The sequence below is a fragment of the Leptonotus elevatus genome, chromosome 4 (assembly GCF_054856555.1).
Source record: "Leptonotus elevatus isolate MCC_2025b chromosome 4, RoL_Lele_1.0, whole genome shotgun sequence".
In the NCBI taxonomy this organism is placed as follows: Eukaryota; Metazoa; Chordata; class Actinopteri; order Syngnathiformes; family Syngnathidae; genus Leptonotus; species Leptonotus elevatus.
The window spans coordinates 17,718,350-17,737,394 of NC_141242.1; the positions used below are offsets into that span (position 1 = coordinate 17,718,350).

The window sequence follows — 19,045 nt, forward strand, 5'->3', positions numbered from 1 at the left end:
ATTGTACATTTAGTACAGATATAAAATTTGTGATTAATCGTGAGTTAACTATTGAAGTCATGCGATTAATTATGATTAAAAAAAATTATCGCCTGACTAGATGATTGTTAAAAATTAGGGGTGTTTAAAATTGTAATTGTAATTAATCGCATGACTTCACTAGTTAACTCAGGATTCATCACACATTTTATATCTGTTCTAAATGTACAATAAAAAAATTCTAGGTTTTCATACTCTTGTTAACGAAAGTGGGGAAAAAATGTTAAACTAAAAGAAATAGTTCAAATGAATTTTTGACGTGTATAGCCGTCAATGGCAGTAAATGAGTGACTAGTTAGGGTGCACAGAACATTTTTTACTTGACTTCCCATTTAAATAAAATAAAAGCTGATGATGCTGACCAGTCTACTGAAAAGAAAAAAAATAGTGAATGTTTTCTTCTCTGGGAATCACTTCACAATTCTACTGTAAAACAGTTTTCTTTCAGTTCGTCATTTTTCTGACTGAAAATAATGATCGAAGAAGGGTTTGGGTAATAGCAGGCCTGCACACACAAAAAGCACAAACGCTTACAACAGACTGCGCCAAATAAACATACAAGGATTGCACACTTTGCAGGGCCAGTAGCAGCACAGTCAAAGTCCTGCATTAGAAATGTCTGCAATTGGCGCTGTCGCATCCACTGACTGGAGGATGAAATATTGCACTTCAAAGCACGTCTCTGTGATATGTCTTCTTAGCCTGAAGCCCTTTCAATAAAAGTGGGCGACAGTAGGCCATATTCTTGCTTGTATCCGGCTGTCTCCGTGTCTGTCAATACGCTGACCTCTGTGGAAGAAGCCACCTACCTCTCAGCTTCGCCATTGGACCACTATTACATGGAAGCAAAGCAGAGGTTGCTCCTGAGGGACAGCGGAATCAGCACCACGCTAATGGAGGCGCACAGCCGAGAGAATGCCTGTGAATGAATGGCAATAATTAGAGCTGCTATGTGTGGTTCCCCAGCAGCAGCGGGAGCAAATGCAAGTCCCCGCAGAAACATTGATCCTGCGGCCGCTTGAAGCACTGCACAGTCATTTGGGCAGACATCTGCTTTTGTCGCCCTTGAACTGGCACGTCCTCACGTCGGCCTGAATAAAAGAAGTTGATAGTGTTGGCGCGCAAGCACATTAAAATTGTGATGAGAGAGAATGTGTGTGAGCTGCAAAGAGAACGAGAACTGGAGATTCCCTTCGGACCTGCGGGGCTTGTCCGGGTCAGCAGTGTGTATGAAGGAGATAATATTCTGTTTATAGCTCAGAGTTATCATCTCTCTCACTCTCCAACAGGCCAGCGCGTCCTCTCCCTCGTTCCCCTTTTATTTTTCATTCTTCCATCAGCACTATTAATATTTGAGAGCCTCATTTTATCCTTGCGCATTTCAATCATTCTTTATGTGGCCCAATCACATTTCTATTAGTACACTGAGCTTATTCTGGTTAAACAGAATTCACCTCAATTGGATTTTCTTTCCTGATTTACCGAGCAGTCACCCTCTTGATTTTGTTACAATGTGACAAAAACAAATGTCATTTAGCGCTTACTTTAAAAGAAATGCCTTTGCACGTTGGATTCTCACCTGCTGTCTCTCTCCTTTTCTATTTTGCAGCTAGAACAGATCCAGAAGCACACATGGTACATGTAAGTATCTCCTCGTTTTTACTCCCTCTTTCTCTACCGCTGAGCTTGTTGTCCTGAGAGCAGCCATTATGTGACGAATGAGAAGGCATGTCTAGCAGACTACATTGGAGCAGACCGTGACTCCACTTTTGGGGCTGTGGGGGTAAATGTTGGGAGGGAGGGGGGGCAGGTGTTCACTCACTTTAAGTTTTACAACACCTGCTTTGGCCTTTTTCAAACAAATCTGCTGTGTTTGTAAGCTACCATCTATTTTGCTTGATTAAAGGAACACTCCCCGAGTTTTTAATCAAATTGCCATACTGTCGTTGGGCAAGCAAAGATTGAATTATGGTAGTGGGGATGAGCAGTATAGAAGATGGATGGATAGATGGACTGTGAGTTATTGTCTCTGTCAGAGAAAGTTCATGCAATCTCATAGTGACTCGTGAGTGGAACAACAGAAGAAGAATCACAGAATGCAAATCACCGGTAGTGCACATAAGTCTTTGCACAACTTCAGAGAGCCCATATCTGACTTGCGACCGTCAAATGGCCAAACTTAGAAAACAGGTGACCTTTGATTGGTCGTTCCTGAGCCATGAAACAACTGTGATGTCATTGTCGGGCAACAGCAAGTGTCAAAATGGCCGCCCCTGAGAAGGCTGAAAACGGTTGGATTTTGCTGCTAAATTGTAAAGAAAATTTGGGGGTTGACTTAAATAATTTTATCAATGCTTTGGCCATTCCTGCTTGAAGTTTGTTCTTGTTTGCCACTTAACTACATTTTTGGCTCAGTCTAAATACTGTCATTGTTTTTAAATATATTGCAAACAATTCTTTAGTTTTAGTTGGGCAACTTACTGTACCTTACAGCAGCTAGCCAACAATCCACAGAGAAATTTACCACCCTGCTTTGTCTGGCTTCAATCTTACAAAGGAGGCTTTGTTTGCTGTCAAGCTGGCCAGCCATCAGCCTGGCTACTCCTCTAAAGCAGCAGGGAGTTTAAGTGGCATCACTGGGTGGTTAGAGGAAGTAGTCATTTGAATGGTGATTCGCAAATCGGTGCGTGTTTTGTTTACTGTGAGAAATGGTTCTAAATTGCTTTGTTAAACAAAGTAAATTATTTATTTTATACCCATTTCATCATTTCAAGAGGAAAATCCAAATATTTCAATTGGATTGAAAAAAAGGTGGAGGTTTTAAACTCATAGGTTAGCTTGACATATTGTTCATTAAAGTTAAAGTACCGCTGATTGTCACACCCACCTAAGTGGGGCAAAATTCGTTCTCCACGCATTTGACCTGTCCCCTGAGGGAGCGGTGAGCAGCAGCAGGAGCCGCGCTCGGGTATCATTTGGTGATCTAACCCTCCAATTCTAACCCTTAGTGCTGAGTGTCAAGCATGGAGGCAAATGGGTCCCATTTTTATAGTTTTTGGTATGACCCGGCCAGGGATTGAACCCACAACCTCCCGGTGTCAAGGTAGACACTCTACCACCGGGCCACTGAGCTGGTCCATTAGGCCCCAAAAAAAAAATAATAATAAAGGGGGGTCCGCTTCACAAGATTGTGTGTCATGAAGTTGACGCAGCATGGGAAAAAAATCCTTTGGGGTCATAAGGAGGCCAAGCTTGCTTACAGTCACATTTTGTCACCACATAGTGCTTTATAATCTCATGAGGGTCTGTATGTAGCATTCTTACCATCAAATATTATAATGTTCAGTTTTGTCAAAGTCAAAGATGTATGTCCCATATTTGAACAAGTTGTCGAGATGCTCCATCTCATCCCCACTGTGTCTTCTCAGAGGGGGTAAGAACGAGCCCGAACCTGAGCAGCCTGTGCCGCGGAAGGTGACCATGCGCAGCCTCCCGTCCGCAGACGACATCGACCCCGACGTCCTGGACAGCATGCACTCTCTGGGCTGCTTCAGAGACAAGAACAAACTGCTGAAAGACCTCCTCTCCGACGAGTGAGTGCACTTTCAAAACCCTAACACAGAGGGTGGGGGTTCTAGAGGAACTGAATTGCTCGTAATGAAAGGTAAAATATAATAAAAAGCTGTTTTTTACAGTAGTTCCTCTCTGATTAATTTATAGAAATGGTCTCGCTAAAAGTCCTGACCCCTCAAAAGGAAACATTACTTTCAACTTTTTTCATAACTACTCCATCCACTCTCCGAGGCGAACGCAGTAATACTGCCGGACGGTGGAAAATGTGCTGTCTGCATCCCTTTGCGCTTGCATCATTTGAGCTGAACGTGCAGGTCTTCTCTTCTTTGCCTCCTGCTGCTCTGCAGTCTGCTTTTATTATACAAGGCCAAATTATACATTGCAAAAAAAATGGCCCAGAGACAACAACAAAAATATATCTGACATTCCAGTTAACTGAAAAAAAGACACTTTTATAAAATGTTGCCAAACATTCGCACACCTGCAAGTTGACAATCTCATATGCCAATATTTTACAGATCAACTTAACACATTTTGGAAGCAGAGATAACAACATTCCTTCAGTGTGTTTATATATAGTGAGATGAAATTGCTGTAATGACCCAACATTTGGAGATACTAATTCCACATAACACTTTTTTTTTAATGTAAGTTATTCAGACAGACGCGTGTGCACAAGCTACTGTACGGTATGTACAGCATACCCGATCTGTGCATTTACAGTCCACTCATATTGCAGTTATCTGTATCGTTTTTTTCCATCCTCAATTAGATGGGGCTCGGTCCCAATCTGAACATGTTTTATACTGCCACCATGACAAAAAAATCAAAATTGTGCTGCACCGCCCGAAAGTATTTCTACATCAGTCTTTTTTTATGTCCCCTTTGTGCAGTGACAACCAAGAAAAGATGATCTATGTCCTGCTATTGGACCGTAAAGAGAGATACCCCAGTCAAGAGGACCAGAACCTCCCCCCTCGCAATGAGATCGGTGAGACTCCAACAAAAAAGACAAAAAGTGGTGATAAATAATGAAACTCAGCAATCTATAAATAATAGCATAGCCAGAGAAAATTCACGAAATAAGAATTTGTTTCAACAATTCCACTCCGTGACAATGACTGTAGGTTACTTTACGCCTTGTCATTAGCATATCGTTGCGTCGGCTTCACTCTAACTTTTGAATTCTACAGTCTGACACACTTGTCATCCTCCCTCTGAAGAAATTGGATCGGCTTCCCGCAGTGGTGCATTGACTTAACAGTAGACAATGTTCTGTTTATTTGTTTCTTACCAACACACACACTCTGGATTCATATTTGTTGCCGGAGAAAAACTTGTAAATAGGGCAAGTTTTTTTGTTTGTTTTTTAACTTGCTGGCGTAGATCACATTTCCTGCTTCGGGACATGCCACTGTTATTTTCGGGTGCTGCAGTCAAGTCTAGTTGACAATTCAAACAGCTCATTGTTCATTCACATACTCTTTTGACTGGCAGTGGGCAATCGACTTCCACTTACATATGCACCGAATGTAAAAGCTGTCCATTCATGTACACAAGGTAAAACCGTCTGTTCATTCACAAACACATATACTGTATCTGTCTGACAAATCACATGTAATACGTATAAGTAAAAAATCCATTCACATATGTACAATTGAAATGTACACATAATGTAAAATACACTCTTGAGGTGCCAGAATTTTAAAACTGTTTATCGTTTGTCAAATTAATCAACTATTTTAATAGTTGAGTAATCATTTAATGCCTTAAAGCCTAAATTAAAATCAAAATCCTGAACCTTGAAAGCAGACTAATTATCTTTTATGTTTAATCAAAATAAGGTACCGGTATTTGTAAACATCGACTGTATATTTTGCTTTGGAGAACACTGACCAAACCGGTTACTGAACCACTTTCAACAAGATTGGTCAATCCCTGTGTTGTGGTATTGTTTAATTGTTGTTTGTATGTTTTTATTTCTAAACAATATAAAAATAACAATAACTGGTTAATCAAGAAAAAAATATTTTGCATTTTAATGGATTGGATCCGATTATACACTGGAATCAATGAAATAATCAATTATTGAAAAAAAAATAATAATAATTTGATAGTGACAGACTGACAACCCTAGTCCACTTACATACATGCAATATATATTTAAAAAAGCATATATGTAAAATAAATATTCGCATTTGCATGCACATAGTGAAAATGAAAATGCCATGGCTGAGTGCTGACTACTGCCATGGAAGCTCTAAGTTGTTAAATTGTGACATTTTGATTAATAGGGCCCCTCCTTATTGAATGTGATACAACTAATAGTGCGGTCATTAGTTTAAGGTCTGGGAGGAAAGCAATACTTATCACCATTAGTGAGGCTTAATGCAATTAACATTACATCTCCAGCATTCCATTATTCAGAAATGTGCTCAAACCCGCTTGCTGTTACTTGATGTGCGCTTTTTGTTATGCAGATCCTCCAAAGAAACGCGTCGACTCTCCCATGTTGAACCGACACGGCAAACGGAGACCAGAGAGGAAGTCCATGGAGGTCCTCAGCGTCACAGACGGAGGGTCACCAGTGCCGGCCAGGAGGGCCATCGACATGACGCAACATGGCCAGCGGTATGCTTTACTTGTTATTTGCGCTCTCTGTTAGCTGACAGGACTTCTTGGGATTATTTGATCTGACACAAAATGGCTGAGATAACTGAAGTCAAAATGGAGAGGGCGGATCCATGGGCTGGATTCACTCTGCAATTCCGATCAGATATTGAATGTCTACTTATATATGATACGGGATGTCCGGGTAGTTGTAGCACGTGCGTATTTCATTGACATCAAATTTGCCTTGAGCGTGTATATCCAATCAGCACGTGCACATTTGCAGAAATCTGGTATGTATCGGATTTTTGTGCAGGTGTTTGTTTGACTCTGGTGTGAAGATATCCGATGTCATGCGTTTCTTTCCATTTTCGCTGCCGTGACTTGTATCCGAATCGTGCCACTTGAGATCAAACAATGGCAATCGCATCACTTGAAGCATGCAGTGTGAATCGAGCTGAGATTAACTTTTAAGGGACAGAGCTGTGTCTTTTATTTATGTATTTTTTGTTTGATGTTATTTGGCCATATTTCTTGTCAGCACTCAAATAATGTGCTCATTCTGACCACCTGACAAGGATCACACTCTTTTTGTGTTGTTTGTGGCGCAAATCCGAAGTGGAGGTATCTTGTTATGTGTGTGTGCGATTGTGTTTGTCTCGAGGTCCGTGGGCAGGTGTGAGAGCAGGTTTAGCAAACACCTGACCATTAGTGTGACCGTCTGCTCGCTCTGTCTCCTGTCTCACCGTAGTAAGTCAGTATACAGTAAAAGCTTGGATATTCCAGACGGCAGGGCGAAATGCAGCAAAGAAGAAAGGTATTCACTTCTCACCTTTTCCTTTTTCCTCCCTGACTCAAGGATGCTTGGCGGAGAAAGATGCAGAAGTGTGCTCTTTAAAAGAAGGATTTGTTTTAGTGTCGTCTTCTTTTTTCTTTTTTTTAAGGATCGTAATGAAAACAAAGTAGGCGCTAACCAATTGGGCCCACAACTTTATGCATTTGAATATTAAAGTAAATTTTCCTCCTGAAGATGTGCACTGCAGAACTTAAATATCCACCTCCAACCCTGTCCCCCTTTTCCGGTCTGAGCTCAATTATCATCTGTAGAATGCATTGATAATCACTTCCTCCCGTGCTGTGTCCCACTTTCTCCTGAGAGGCACAGACTTCCTTCTCCTTCAGAAAGTGGAGTCTGAGCCGTAACCCCACCAGGCATAGGCGGATGATTTCAAATCTATTTGCACATCTTATTTCAGCCTTCCGGTATATCATGTTTGCTCAGTGGCGTTTGTGAGGGCGGGAAAGATCGACTGAGAGTTGGCGTGATCAGCCTAAAAGGACATGAACGCGGAGCCAGCGACTAATATAATATGGCCTCACTATAGAGATTTGCCAACTCATCCCAATGTCAGATATATTAATAACTACTCACTCGAGAATTCATCTCACGCCGCTTTAAACTTTGGACGGATTAGATCCATTTCTGCCTCTGCCACCTTTAAGATGTCTGTCTTTGAATTATGATGTGAAGATTCATCTGCTTGTCTCATCCGCTCAGTCATCCCATCAGGACATCCAAGTCTTGATGGAAAGATTTTGCTAGTTTTGTCTTCCTCTGCCATTTTGCTTTGCTTCACTAGATACGTTAGTGACGGACGGACTGATGGACCTTCCGTCAGTACTGAGAGAATGCCCACCTCCGCATGCCGGTACACATTATTGGGTGAACACACCTACAGGAAGACAAAAAGAAGAACATGTGGAACTTTGTTTCTGTGTTCCCACGCACCAACCTCATTCAAGCATGACTTTGTGAGCTTTGCTTTTTGCACTAGGGCATTATCATGCAGGAATTTAAAAACAACAACTTTGAAATCATACAATTGTCCAACATGCCTTGGTGAAATGAAGAGTTAAGATTTGTGATGAGCTAAGAAGTTTAGTCCTACCGCAATTATTTAAGGCTTAATAGGAGACCCGTCCGTACCGTTTGTATTAGCAAGTATTCATCAAAAGAAGCTCCGCTGCATCTTTCCTCCATCTGCTTTAAATAGTTAGTTCTTTCTATTTTACGCCATACAAATGTCAACTGTTGGCTCCTCCCTGCCCTTTTTATGTTCCCCAGTCTGTCTCACTCACTCACTGTCTTCCCTTCCCTCGTGTGTGGCTCATCGTCAGTCCCAGTTGCGCCCCTCTGTTAGTGTGGCATCGCTTCACTAAAGTACAAATGCAGGAAGATTGTCTCTGTCTACGGTGCTGATTTGCTTGCTGGTTTTATGCGCTGCAGCTTCTCGACCTCCAAATCAAGTGTCTCTCTGTATATTTCTCTGCCTCCAGTCTCTTGTTTGTTTGTTTTTAGCTCTCAGGCAGATATCAGTGGCAAAATAATCTGTGAAGCAAAATTTTGAACTCGGACCTTTTTTTTTCTGCCTGATCTGAGCTTTATTTGACCCGAAACATAGTACAGCAGATTGATGAAACATACAAGGATCATTCAAAATGTTGACGTGTTTTGACAGAATGCATTCACATCAGTGTTAATCACAGCGGAGAGATGGTTAAAGCTGAATTTCATTACAAAAATTGCGCCTATACATCAATGTTCCTTAGTTACTCATCCTTTTTCCTTCCATATCTCATGTAAACAGTTGCAATCAAGGCCACATTTTCTGACTCATAATTTGTTGCTGGATCCACGATAATCAAATATTAGCAGTAAATACAATGACAAGCATGTTGCAAGCATGTTGACCAAGATACAAGGAACCCTTTTGCGTTCATTTAAAATCCTAACGGTGCGCAAGGAGAAATGAAGGCAGGTTATTGATATGGAAATGAAACATGAAAAAGTGCGAGGCATAGCTTATGATCTTTTTTCTTCGCCGACTGGCTCCCGTCACTTGATGCGGGTTAAATGAGTTAGGTTAGTCGAGCAATTTTAATAAGTCCAAGGGTTGCTGCTAATTATCAACTCCTAAGTGTTTCAGATACTCAAAGAAAGTATGTTTACTACAGATCTCTTCAGCAGAAGCAGCAGGGGTCTTATTGCATCTTCAAACTTGAGGATCTGAGCTGTGGATATTAATTTGGTTGATCTTCAGGGACTTCCTCCAGCCCCGGGAAAGGAAATGACTTTAAATAGTGAGCTGATTGATATGACTATCTGCTTCACAGAGAGGAGACACCCCTGAAATAGAGTCAGAGGAAGAGAAAGGAGCAGTGTGATTGTATTTGGGCTTTGGCGTTGTTACTCCTGGCACCACCCACTATATTCTGTATCGCTTTCATTTTATTTTAGGCCATTCCCTTCTCTCAGATCCGTCTGTTATTATTTCCATCCCACACAATCTCTCGTCAGAGCCCCCCGGGTGCTTTGGATAGATCAACAAAGCCTCTGGTCACGCTAGGATGTAAGACTTTGATGCAATTAGTCCAAACTAGAAAGTGCAGCGCAGTGGTACATGTGCTTAAATCAGGGGTCAGGGTGCTTAAATCAGCGTGTGCCTTTTAAATAGAGTCCTTCAACCTTCAAAAAGTACAACTAACCCGTTCATTCTTCTGCAGTATTTTACCACTTTAAATGGCACTGCAGTAATTTATTTGAAAATCATTGCAAAGATTTAAGAAAACTGTCATCAGTCACTATGAGCATGTTTCCTACTAATTTGCAAATTGCAGAGGTGGGCGCGTCAATGAATTTCAAGTGTCCGTTATTAGGCAATCGTCACACTTCCATCATCGTCATTCCTTCAATATTTCAAGCTGAACCGCATTGTAATCATCAAACTGTCATTCATCAGCAAAATGGGCATCCGTCAACAAGTCATTTGTCATTAAAATTGATTATGACAGACTGCCGGACCTCCCGTCAATATTGTGGGAATGCCCACCTCTGGGAATTTTATTTGTTTACAACATCATCTACAAACATTAGACAGATCTGTTAGTACTGACCCTGGTATTGATGATTACATTGACAAACGAAAACCCACTACCAGCATTGCTTAGTCCGCCAAGTAATTGTCAGCAAAATGGACGTCCGTCCTTGGCGGATTAACGGACTTTCCGTCAATATTGACAGAATACCCACTTATTTGCTATAGTGCTTTACATCAAAATGTTGCCAAGTGTATTAAAATTTAAGATTGAGCACGCATTGCCCGCTCAGTTGGTCATATATTTGTGAGGTCTTCAATTTGGTTAAGGTTGCCTTGAAAAAGTTATAAAGGTCTGTTTATAATGTTATTTTATTTAAAAAATATATATATTTGAATTAGTGTGCAAAAAGTCAGACTTGCTTGCACATTCTAATTTAGGATTATAGTACCAGATTTTCAAAATTAAAAACCGCAACACCACAATTCCACTGAAAATACATTCTCACCACAAACTATTTATTATCAAGCTTTGGTGACTGGTGGTTGTGTTATTGCTTTAGCTAATAACGCTTACCCAACCTTTTTATTCTGAGTCCTGGCAGCTATTGGAAGTTACCTGTGCCGTTTACCTTTTGCCGGTCACAACATTGGAAATATGCTGCCAGAAAAGCTCAGTTAGCTAGCATTAGGCTAGTTGGACAACATTTGCCATAATTCTGAGACACGGAAGCAGGAAGTGTAACTGGAAGTTGTAATCATAAATGTGTTCTTTGCGACAAAAAGGTTTGTATTTACCTTTACTAGTTTTGGTGAACAAACCTCCGATTGTATAAACTAGAAGAAGTATGACAAAAACACACCTGTTAGCGATGTATGTAGCTAGATTAGTCCTATAAATCGCTATGCCGACTGTGTGATTGACATAACGAAATAATTGGCTTGTTGAATGGACTAAAAATATATTTTTTAAATGAGACGCCAGGAGTTGAATCTGCGTAAATGCGGGACAAAACAATGGGGATGGTGAAATCTGCCAGGATCTGGACACACGGCTCAAAACCAGGACTGTCACATAAAGTCAGGACATCTGGTCACCCTAGATTATAGCATCATTTTGCTTTGTGCTGCTGTTTGCACAAAACACCCCCAAAAAAATTATTCATTGTCATCTTGCAGCAAGGAAATCTCTCTGAGATGCATCGCTGTGCGGCATTGCCATCTGTATTATTAGCTCTATAGACCTGCTGGTCCAACACGAACAGATGCAGAGTATGTCGGACAATATGCTGAAAATGGGCCTAGGAGGCTGAGTGTGTGTGTGTGTTGCCATGATGTGTAAATGGCGATGTGGGCATGTCTCCGTGAACTGAGACCCTTCAATTGTGTGTGTGTGTAGGCTATGTCTGGTCATCTGCTCTCTCAAACAAGTCTGAGCCCATTCGTTCTCAGCCTCACCCACTCATGTGTGCACAGTACAGTGTGCAATCACCACGGAGATATTTATAAAAATAACTCGTGAGTGGGAGTGCTGTCTTTTCACTATAGCACTTACTCTTTTCTTTTCTTTTCTTTATGTCTCAGGAGGAAGATATTTCTTCACAAAGACAGAGTTATGAATTCAAATCTTCTCGGGTTGACATAAACCCTAACTCACACTTTTTTATGACAGTGTTTACCTATTGCACTTTGTTTTTATGTCTTACCATGTAAGTAAGCAGTTGTGTGTTCATTTGTGGAAGCAACGATGAGACTGGTCCAACATCTGGGAGCAGCATCATTCTCCATTACTACACCTGTCTTATTAGATCTCAAGGGAAAACTCCCATGTTGCTTTTTCCAAGTATTTTTGAGAGGCAATCAAAGATGTGTAGGCCTGGATGTTCTCAAATTCATTAGCGCTTGAGTGGAAATGAAAGAGGGCGTGGTTTTAAAATGAATGACAAAAACAAGCAGTGTTCTGACAGTCAGCAGCTGGCGTCGACAGACTCTTTGTATGTGTGTGTGTGTGTGTGTGTGTTGCGCGCTTGATGGAGACAGATTGTCCCGTGATTGTTCATTTTGGGGCTCGCCTCGGCTCACAATAGCATTGACGGCATCCACATGGAAATGGAAAATGAATGGCATGCCACCGAATGCTCCACTTAATTTCCTCCCCTCAAGATATCTGCTACTGATCCCGTGCAAACAGGCTCAAAAGTCCCCATGTTTTATTTATTAGCAAAGTGTAGAGTGAGCAACAACAACAAGAAAAAAAAAGCTAATTTGAATACTAATGTATATAAAAGTGCTGTGAGATTTCCAGGTGAGTGTGCAGTCAAATCAACACGTTTGACATTGCTGTGAGTCACTGCAAAATAATGTGTGCGGACAAATGAGGGCATGCACTGCGCGCTGTAGCATTTCCACTCGTCCATTCCCGCTCTAAGGCACCACCACGTAGCTGCTCGCTGTGTGCTTGGCGTGATGGCGCCATATGCTGTAGTGCTTCCCAGCGCAGCGTTTGACCTCCAAGCTTGTGACCCGTACCTTTTGTGGAACCGCTTCGCATGTTCAGCCCACAATTGACTCCTTCCCTTGCGTGTTTGGTCCACAGGTCGCGGTCTATTAGCGGAGCCTCCTCAGGCCTCACCACCAGCCCGCTCAGCAGCCCACGGGTAAGTCATGACCTTCTATACCCTTACAAATACACACACGTATGTGACTACACCTCTTGACCCACCTCACATGTTTCTGTGTAGTTGCATGGTCCCCCTGTGGGATGACCATCTAATCACTGCTGGTCTTTTCCTGTTAGTGGTGCAACATATCAAAAAAAAGTTGGATTGTTTTTCGGATCAACAAAAAACAAACAAACAAAAACATTGTCTATTATTTATTTGTTTAAAATAACTAAAAATGTCAAATATAGTTGTTCACATTTTGGGAACATTTACAAACTAGCTATGCCCACGTCATTGAAAATGAAGTAAAGAAAGCCAAACCGCAGCCATCGCGCTACAGTACGCGCTGCTAGCAGCTAGCCGCTAATGCTAACTTGTGACCAATGTAATTAACTAGCGGTTTCTTAGCATCATTAATTAACAGTACAATATGATTTCAAGACAGGAGTGCTGGTAGCAATTATGTGATGTCAATAAAAACTCGAGAACAGTCAAGCTAGCCGTCAAGCTACAAGAGCTAACCCCTAGTTGCTGAAATGCTCCCATACACGTGACATACATGATCCAGGAGGGTTTTAAATTTCCTCTGCTGCTATTATAGTGAATGTGGATTGAACACGCACATGGATGATCTGTTGCACGACTATTTCATGACTAAGTCAGCAAGAGAAAATATTGGATGGTCATTTGGGCTCCACTGCAGCACCTCCTGACCTTTAACAAACCATTTTAAACAATATCGCTGATATTACTGCAAATGTCACATTGTTATACTGTCTCTTGAATTTGTCTTGATATGATCTATTATTTTCTGAAACACAATTGTATCATAACTCTATGGTCAAGTTTGTCTCATTTATTGAATGCTAGCGAGCACACACAAGAAGAAAGGTTTTCCTCAAAGACAAAAGCATCCACTCGCCCCCATCCTCTCGACTTATAATAGCTTACTGTGTTTTCGGCAGCTGTAGCGCGTGGAAATCCAGCTCAAGGAATTATTTACAAAATCCTCCTTTTGGAGCTTGGATGGGATAGGCTAGCAGCGAAACGTATCCAGCTGACTAACCTTGAAGACTCAGGGTTATCCACGATCCTCAAACAAACGTCTCACGCCACAGCTCATCTGAAAGGGAAATTGATTTCAGAGGCCAGATAAATCTGAACTATTCTGTCCATATTCATTGTTTTCCCAATGTGGCTGCAGTTTCAAGGTTAAAAATCAATAATAGATCAAGTGTAGCCGTGGTCCTTATTAAGATCTGGCTTCCGAGCTTGCTTGTTTTTCCGTATGTGTCTAAGTCCACTGGTTATCTCTTGTGACACCACACAGTTTGTATGTTTTTATCTTTTAAGTGTCTTTGCTTACTCTTCTTATTGTTGTATTCCCATATCACCTTGCTTTATTTTCTAACTGCATGGTATTTTCTCCTTTTTGTTTCCAATTTTGCGCATGCACTTTTGGTTTCCGTCCTCGGCGTCTGGATGCTTGGTGGTTGTATTTACTTCATTCCGTTGTTTCTACTCCCTTTTATGTTTTGAATCAAAAAGCCTGTTAGAAAATTTGGCGTGCCTCCTCAATCCCCTGATTTACCACAATCCCCAAACCCCAGCCCCAGCCCGTCCCCTGAGCCACTTCCAAACCGAGCAGGTCCTCGCATGTCCACCCCGAACTCGCTGGCCCCGAGCACCGAGGCCCTGCCGGCATCCCTTAACAAGACTCAGACGCTCCCGACCCAGCCTAAACTTGCACCCAAGCCTCCTCACGCCACACGATCCAACCCGCTCCCCGAAGCGTCGTTAGATGCAGCATCCTTGTCGGAGTCCTCGGCTTCCTGCCATAGTCCATCACACCCTCCGTCTGCCTCCGTGCCCCACACGCCCACCTCCCCACTTTCACCAACCTCCCTAAGCCCTGTCGCTTCAGTCCTGAACAGCCCCCAAGTCCGTCGCTCCCATTTCGCTGCCAACCCCCAACTCTCTGTGCCCTTCAGCCCGATGGTGCCCCCCTCCTCCATCAGGCTGCACCACTTTCACCCCGTAACACCCACGCCTTCTTCATACGCTGATCATCCACCTAAATCTATCCCCCTCATACAGGTTACCCCCCACCCTTCCCCTCGAGGCAGTCCCCTACCCACCCCAAAGGGCACCCCGGTGCACACGCCCAAGGACAGCCCGGCCGGGACTCCCAACCCGACGCCACCCCCAAGTCCATCCATTGGCGGTCTGCCGTGGAGGACGCGCCTCAATTCCATCAAGAACAGTTTCCTGGGTTCACCACGCTTCCACCGCAGGAAACTTCAAGGTCAGTGTAAGCTTATATTTGGACTTAAAAAAAATAAAACATCTTGTTTTCATTCCACCCTAAAAAACTCTGTGTCCACAGTTCCCACACAAGAAGAGATGTCCAGCCTCACTCCGGAGTCTTCCCCAGAGTGAGTAAATGTTACACCTTTACAATCATAGTATGACCAGCCATAGCTCAAAGCCACCTCCTCACAGGGGCAATTTAAAATGATTATGATTAAGATTTTTTTTCTTGTTGAGCTTCTTGTGCTGACCTCAGGTCTTTAGCACGAGCTGGTTGGTTATGAGGAATGTCGGGCTGACTGTGTGATGCTACTCAGCCTCCTGAAGGGTGATGACTTTTTTTTTTTTTTACGTTTTGACCAGCAGGTGTGTGCCTGTTTGGTTGGCTGTTTGGCAGGGAAACATCTGGGTTGATTAGAGAGCTTCCTGCTGAAGATTGCAGTCAAAACACCAGAAGCATATGACTGGGATTAATAGTGAAGTTTGTTTTAAGGGTGGGGGGGGGGGGTACCAATGGTTTGGTTTGGTTGTGGATATTAAAAATTTTCCCCAGCCTGTGGCTTGTGTACCTGACACTGCTCACAATCTTTTTTGTCTAAAGCAATTGTATCAGACACTAATGCTGATGTCATCGTGCATTGAATTATCTAAATATGCAAAAACTAAACAAAAAAACGGCTCTCGGAATGCGCTCTCGTATTTGAGATTGTTCATGGCCTGCACATTTCTTGTGCTCTCTCCCCACAGACTTGCCAAAAAATCTTGGTTTGGTAACTTTATCAACCTGGAAAAAGAGGAGCAGATCTTCATTGTGATCAGGGACAAGCCTCTCAGCTCCATCAAGGCCGACATCGTTCAAGCATTTCTCTCGGTAACGTCGGATGCATTTATTATTTATCTTCCTTGTGCACACGGTTCAGAGTCTGGCCCCCAGACATAACTTTACTTGCTATATGGCACTTTTCCATTGGCAAAACTAGTGCCTGGATAACTTAGGTTCAGAGGACATTGAGCCAACACCGTCGTACAGGTAAGTGGTCATCGCCGCACACAAGAACAGTGAAGAAAAGCTATTGTTCAAGAATAGCCCTTGAAAATGTTCGTCCATTTTCCATACCAGCTTCACAATGGACATAAGCGTAGCAGCGACGATATGCATGATAACGTGAAGAAAAATAAATCAAGCAGCATTTTATCACCCTCTTGAAATAATTGCCTATGTCATTTTTTTTGCCTAAATTCTCTCCTCATGATGCAAATTGTTCATTTTTTTGTGTTTTCCTGAAAAATCTGAAAAAATGACTCAGACGACGATTGTTTTAAGAAGGCGTCGATTTATTATTGCTTTGGCTCCATCTAAAGAGCCTAAACACAAATGATGTACCCCTTTTACTGTTCCACTCCACAGCCTCTACTTTGCTGCAGTGGTCATTTTTCTTGTTGTCCTTAGTCTCCACTCAGATTAAAATGGCCAACAGCCACTTGTCTAAAAGTAAATACAGCAGATACTCGTTCTCCTCCATTGTTTTTCCCCCCCCTTGTTCCGACTGATGCGTTAATTGCGTCGTGGCTGAGCAGAGCGAGTACTGTGCAATGAAAAAAGAACTTGACTTCTCTTCTTGATGTCCCTCCTCCTTAACTCTTCTCACATCACCCTCCTGTGCCCCGCCGAGTGTGGCTCTGGTAACTCTATTTGCCGGCTTTCTAATAGCAGACTGGATATGCCTCTTATGAGTATGTGGCGGGCCCAAGGTCTGCTAACATGTTTTAGATTTATGTAGCAATTCAACCAACTGCTTGTGTTCATCGCTTCTATTTTCCCCCCGACTGCAAACTCAATGGAGGTCAATACAAAAACTACAAGAGGCATTCGTGAGCCGACTCTCCAGTAGATGCTTTACCCTGAGTTTTATACAGTGAAAGCTTTATTTGTGTTGCTAAGGTGTGTATAATACATATGTCTAAATGCAGGTAGCATGAGCGTGCCACTCGTAAATTGTGTGCGATTGAACGGAACCTATGTTAGATTTAAACAAAGTCACCAAATAAATGCAAGCAAGCTGGGCCTGCCTCCTTCTGAGGTCAATGTCAAATATGTTTCCCCATCCCTACAGGTAGCTATTATCCCTCTCCCGGGCTGCGCTAGCTGCTATTCCCGGCAGGAGATTGGCACCTGAATCAGTGGAATTAGACCTTGAAGCACACTCACTTTAATGGAATGTCAACACATCCACGGCACTGTGGCGGAACTTGACAATTTTACAACTCACCTGTTCATTGGCCTTACAAATTAATTTTAGGAAGGGGAGAATGCAATGTTGTCGGGTGACTGAAGACTACATTAGCTTAAGTCCCTCACACGCTTGACAACTCCATTTCTTTTGGTCTCGATTTCCAGATCCCAAGCCTGAGCCACAGCGTCATTTCGCAGACCAGTTTCCGAGCGGAATACAAGTCCACGGCCGGCCCGACGGTCTTCCAGAAGCCGGTCAAATTCCAGGTGGACATCACCTACACGGAGAGCACAGCTGCCACCAAGGAGAATGGCATCTACTCCGTCACCTTCACCCTGCTCTCAGGTCAGGATGCACCTGCATGCCATCAGCCATCCAATCAATTTGTTGGGTTGAATCCGGACAAGTAAATAACATCCATAGTATCCTGCTGATACAATTTACAGTTTGGGGGGGTTATGCACACATCCTACAACAAAAATATGTATGGAACAGACATCCACTATGTGACATATCCAGCAGGAAGAAAAATACCATATTGGAATCATGACATTGGTTCACTATATACTGCCGCGCTGCATTAATACAGTAAAAATATTGAAATTGAGATCTAGTAGGAAGCATGGCGATTTGGTGATTTGCATTTCGGCCCAGCAAAACAGACATTTTGGGTTGGAATCTCTGATCGGGCCTTCCTGCCTATGCGAAGTTTGCATGTTTTCCCGGTCGTTGTCTTTTTTTTTTTCATCTGGAAGCAGCATTGCAAAATTGGCACCTGGCAAGAAGATTTTCTGTCATAGACAGCAGTTCAATAAAGTTAGCCCAGTAGAGCACGCTGAATTGAGTTTTGCTGATTCTGCCTACGCCTACTCGAGGAGTTTGGTGTTTTCATCAGCGGTAGCAGTGTCAGGTCTAATATTGTTCAGAAACACGAAACCTTTCTTGAACATGGCATAGGTTTCACTCAAATATCATAATGTAAGAGTAACATTACTAATATTCTAAGTTCCTAACCTCAACTAAATGTTCCTGTAACTTAAATACAGTCTGTAAAACGAGACATTTTAGTTGTAAAACTGTTAGCAGGAGAACCAAAGTGATACTTCATCACACCATCGCTTCCTTTTTTAAATAATTTTTTATTTGACCTACCACTTGGGTGGTGTGTCAGTGCTGCTCAGCTTGGGGACAGCTAGTGTTGTCATCCGTGCTAAGTGCTAACCTTAAAATGCTGCATCTCCAAACCGCTGACATTGCACATACTCTACCAGCGTGGGAGGTATATGTCAGGCTTGAAAAGTGTTTCAGTGTCCTAGTATCGCAGCTTTTTTTTTTATGATGATGATGATGATGATGATAATTATGAATAATTTTAATTTTGGGGGGGGTCGAGTCTGAGTAGTGCAGACGTTGAGTATTGATATCAATGCTGATACTGGTATTGGTATCTGAAAGGCACTCTGAAGCTCTGATCTGTAATGAAATAATGTATATCAGACAAAATGACATCATCAATTCAAACTTTCCATGCTGTTCTACTCAAAGCCTACAGATGCAGATAAAGAAAATCATAAATGGCTAATTTAGAAAAAGGAGCTTACTTGTAAATATAAATTGTTGAATAATCCTGCAAACACAGGACCAAAAATCATTACCTCCTTGGCAGAGGTAAAACTGCATTTTTGTCAGAATGCAGCAGTTTTATCCTTGTAAAGGTCACATTTTTGATGCATCATTTTTT

The 19,045-nt window shown here is 42.3% G+C and overlaps 1 protein-coding gene across 2 annotated transcripts in view; it reads left to right on the top strand.

Annotated features, from left to right (window-relative positions):
- The window catches only part of brsk2a (BR serine/threonine kinase 2a), a 182,678-nt gene that overhangs the window by 155,653 nt on the left and 7,980 nt on the right, over positions 1-19,045 (top strand). For both annotated transcript variants that reach the window (XM_086073668.1, XM_086073669.1), the window contains exons 9-17: positions 1,649-1,680; positions 3,468-3,632; positions 4,506-4,603; positions 6,093-6,243; positions 12,694-12,754; positions 14,309-15,065; positions 15,147-15,195; positions 15,818-15,941; positions 17,469-17,649. In XM_086073668.1, the coding sequence (XP_085929794.1) occupies positions 1,649-1,680; positions 3,468-3,632; positions 4,506-4,603; positions 6,093-6,243; positions 12,694-12,754; positions 14,309-15,065; positions 15,147-15,195; positions 15,818-15,941; positions 17,469-17,649 (1,618 nt within the window). The remainder of the gene's footprint in view (positions 1-1,648; positions 1,681-3,467; positions 3,633-4,505; positions 4,604-6,092; positions 6,244-12,693; positions 12,755-14,308; positions 15,066-15,146; positions 15,196-15,817; positions 15,942-17,468; positions 17,650-19,045) is intronic.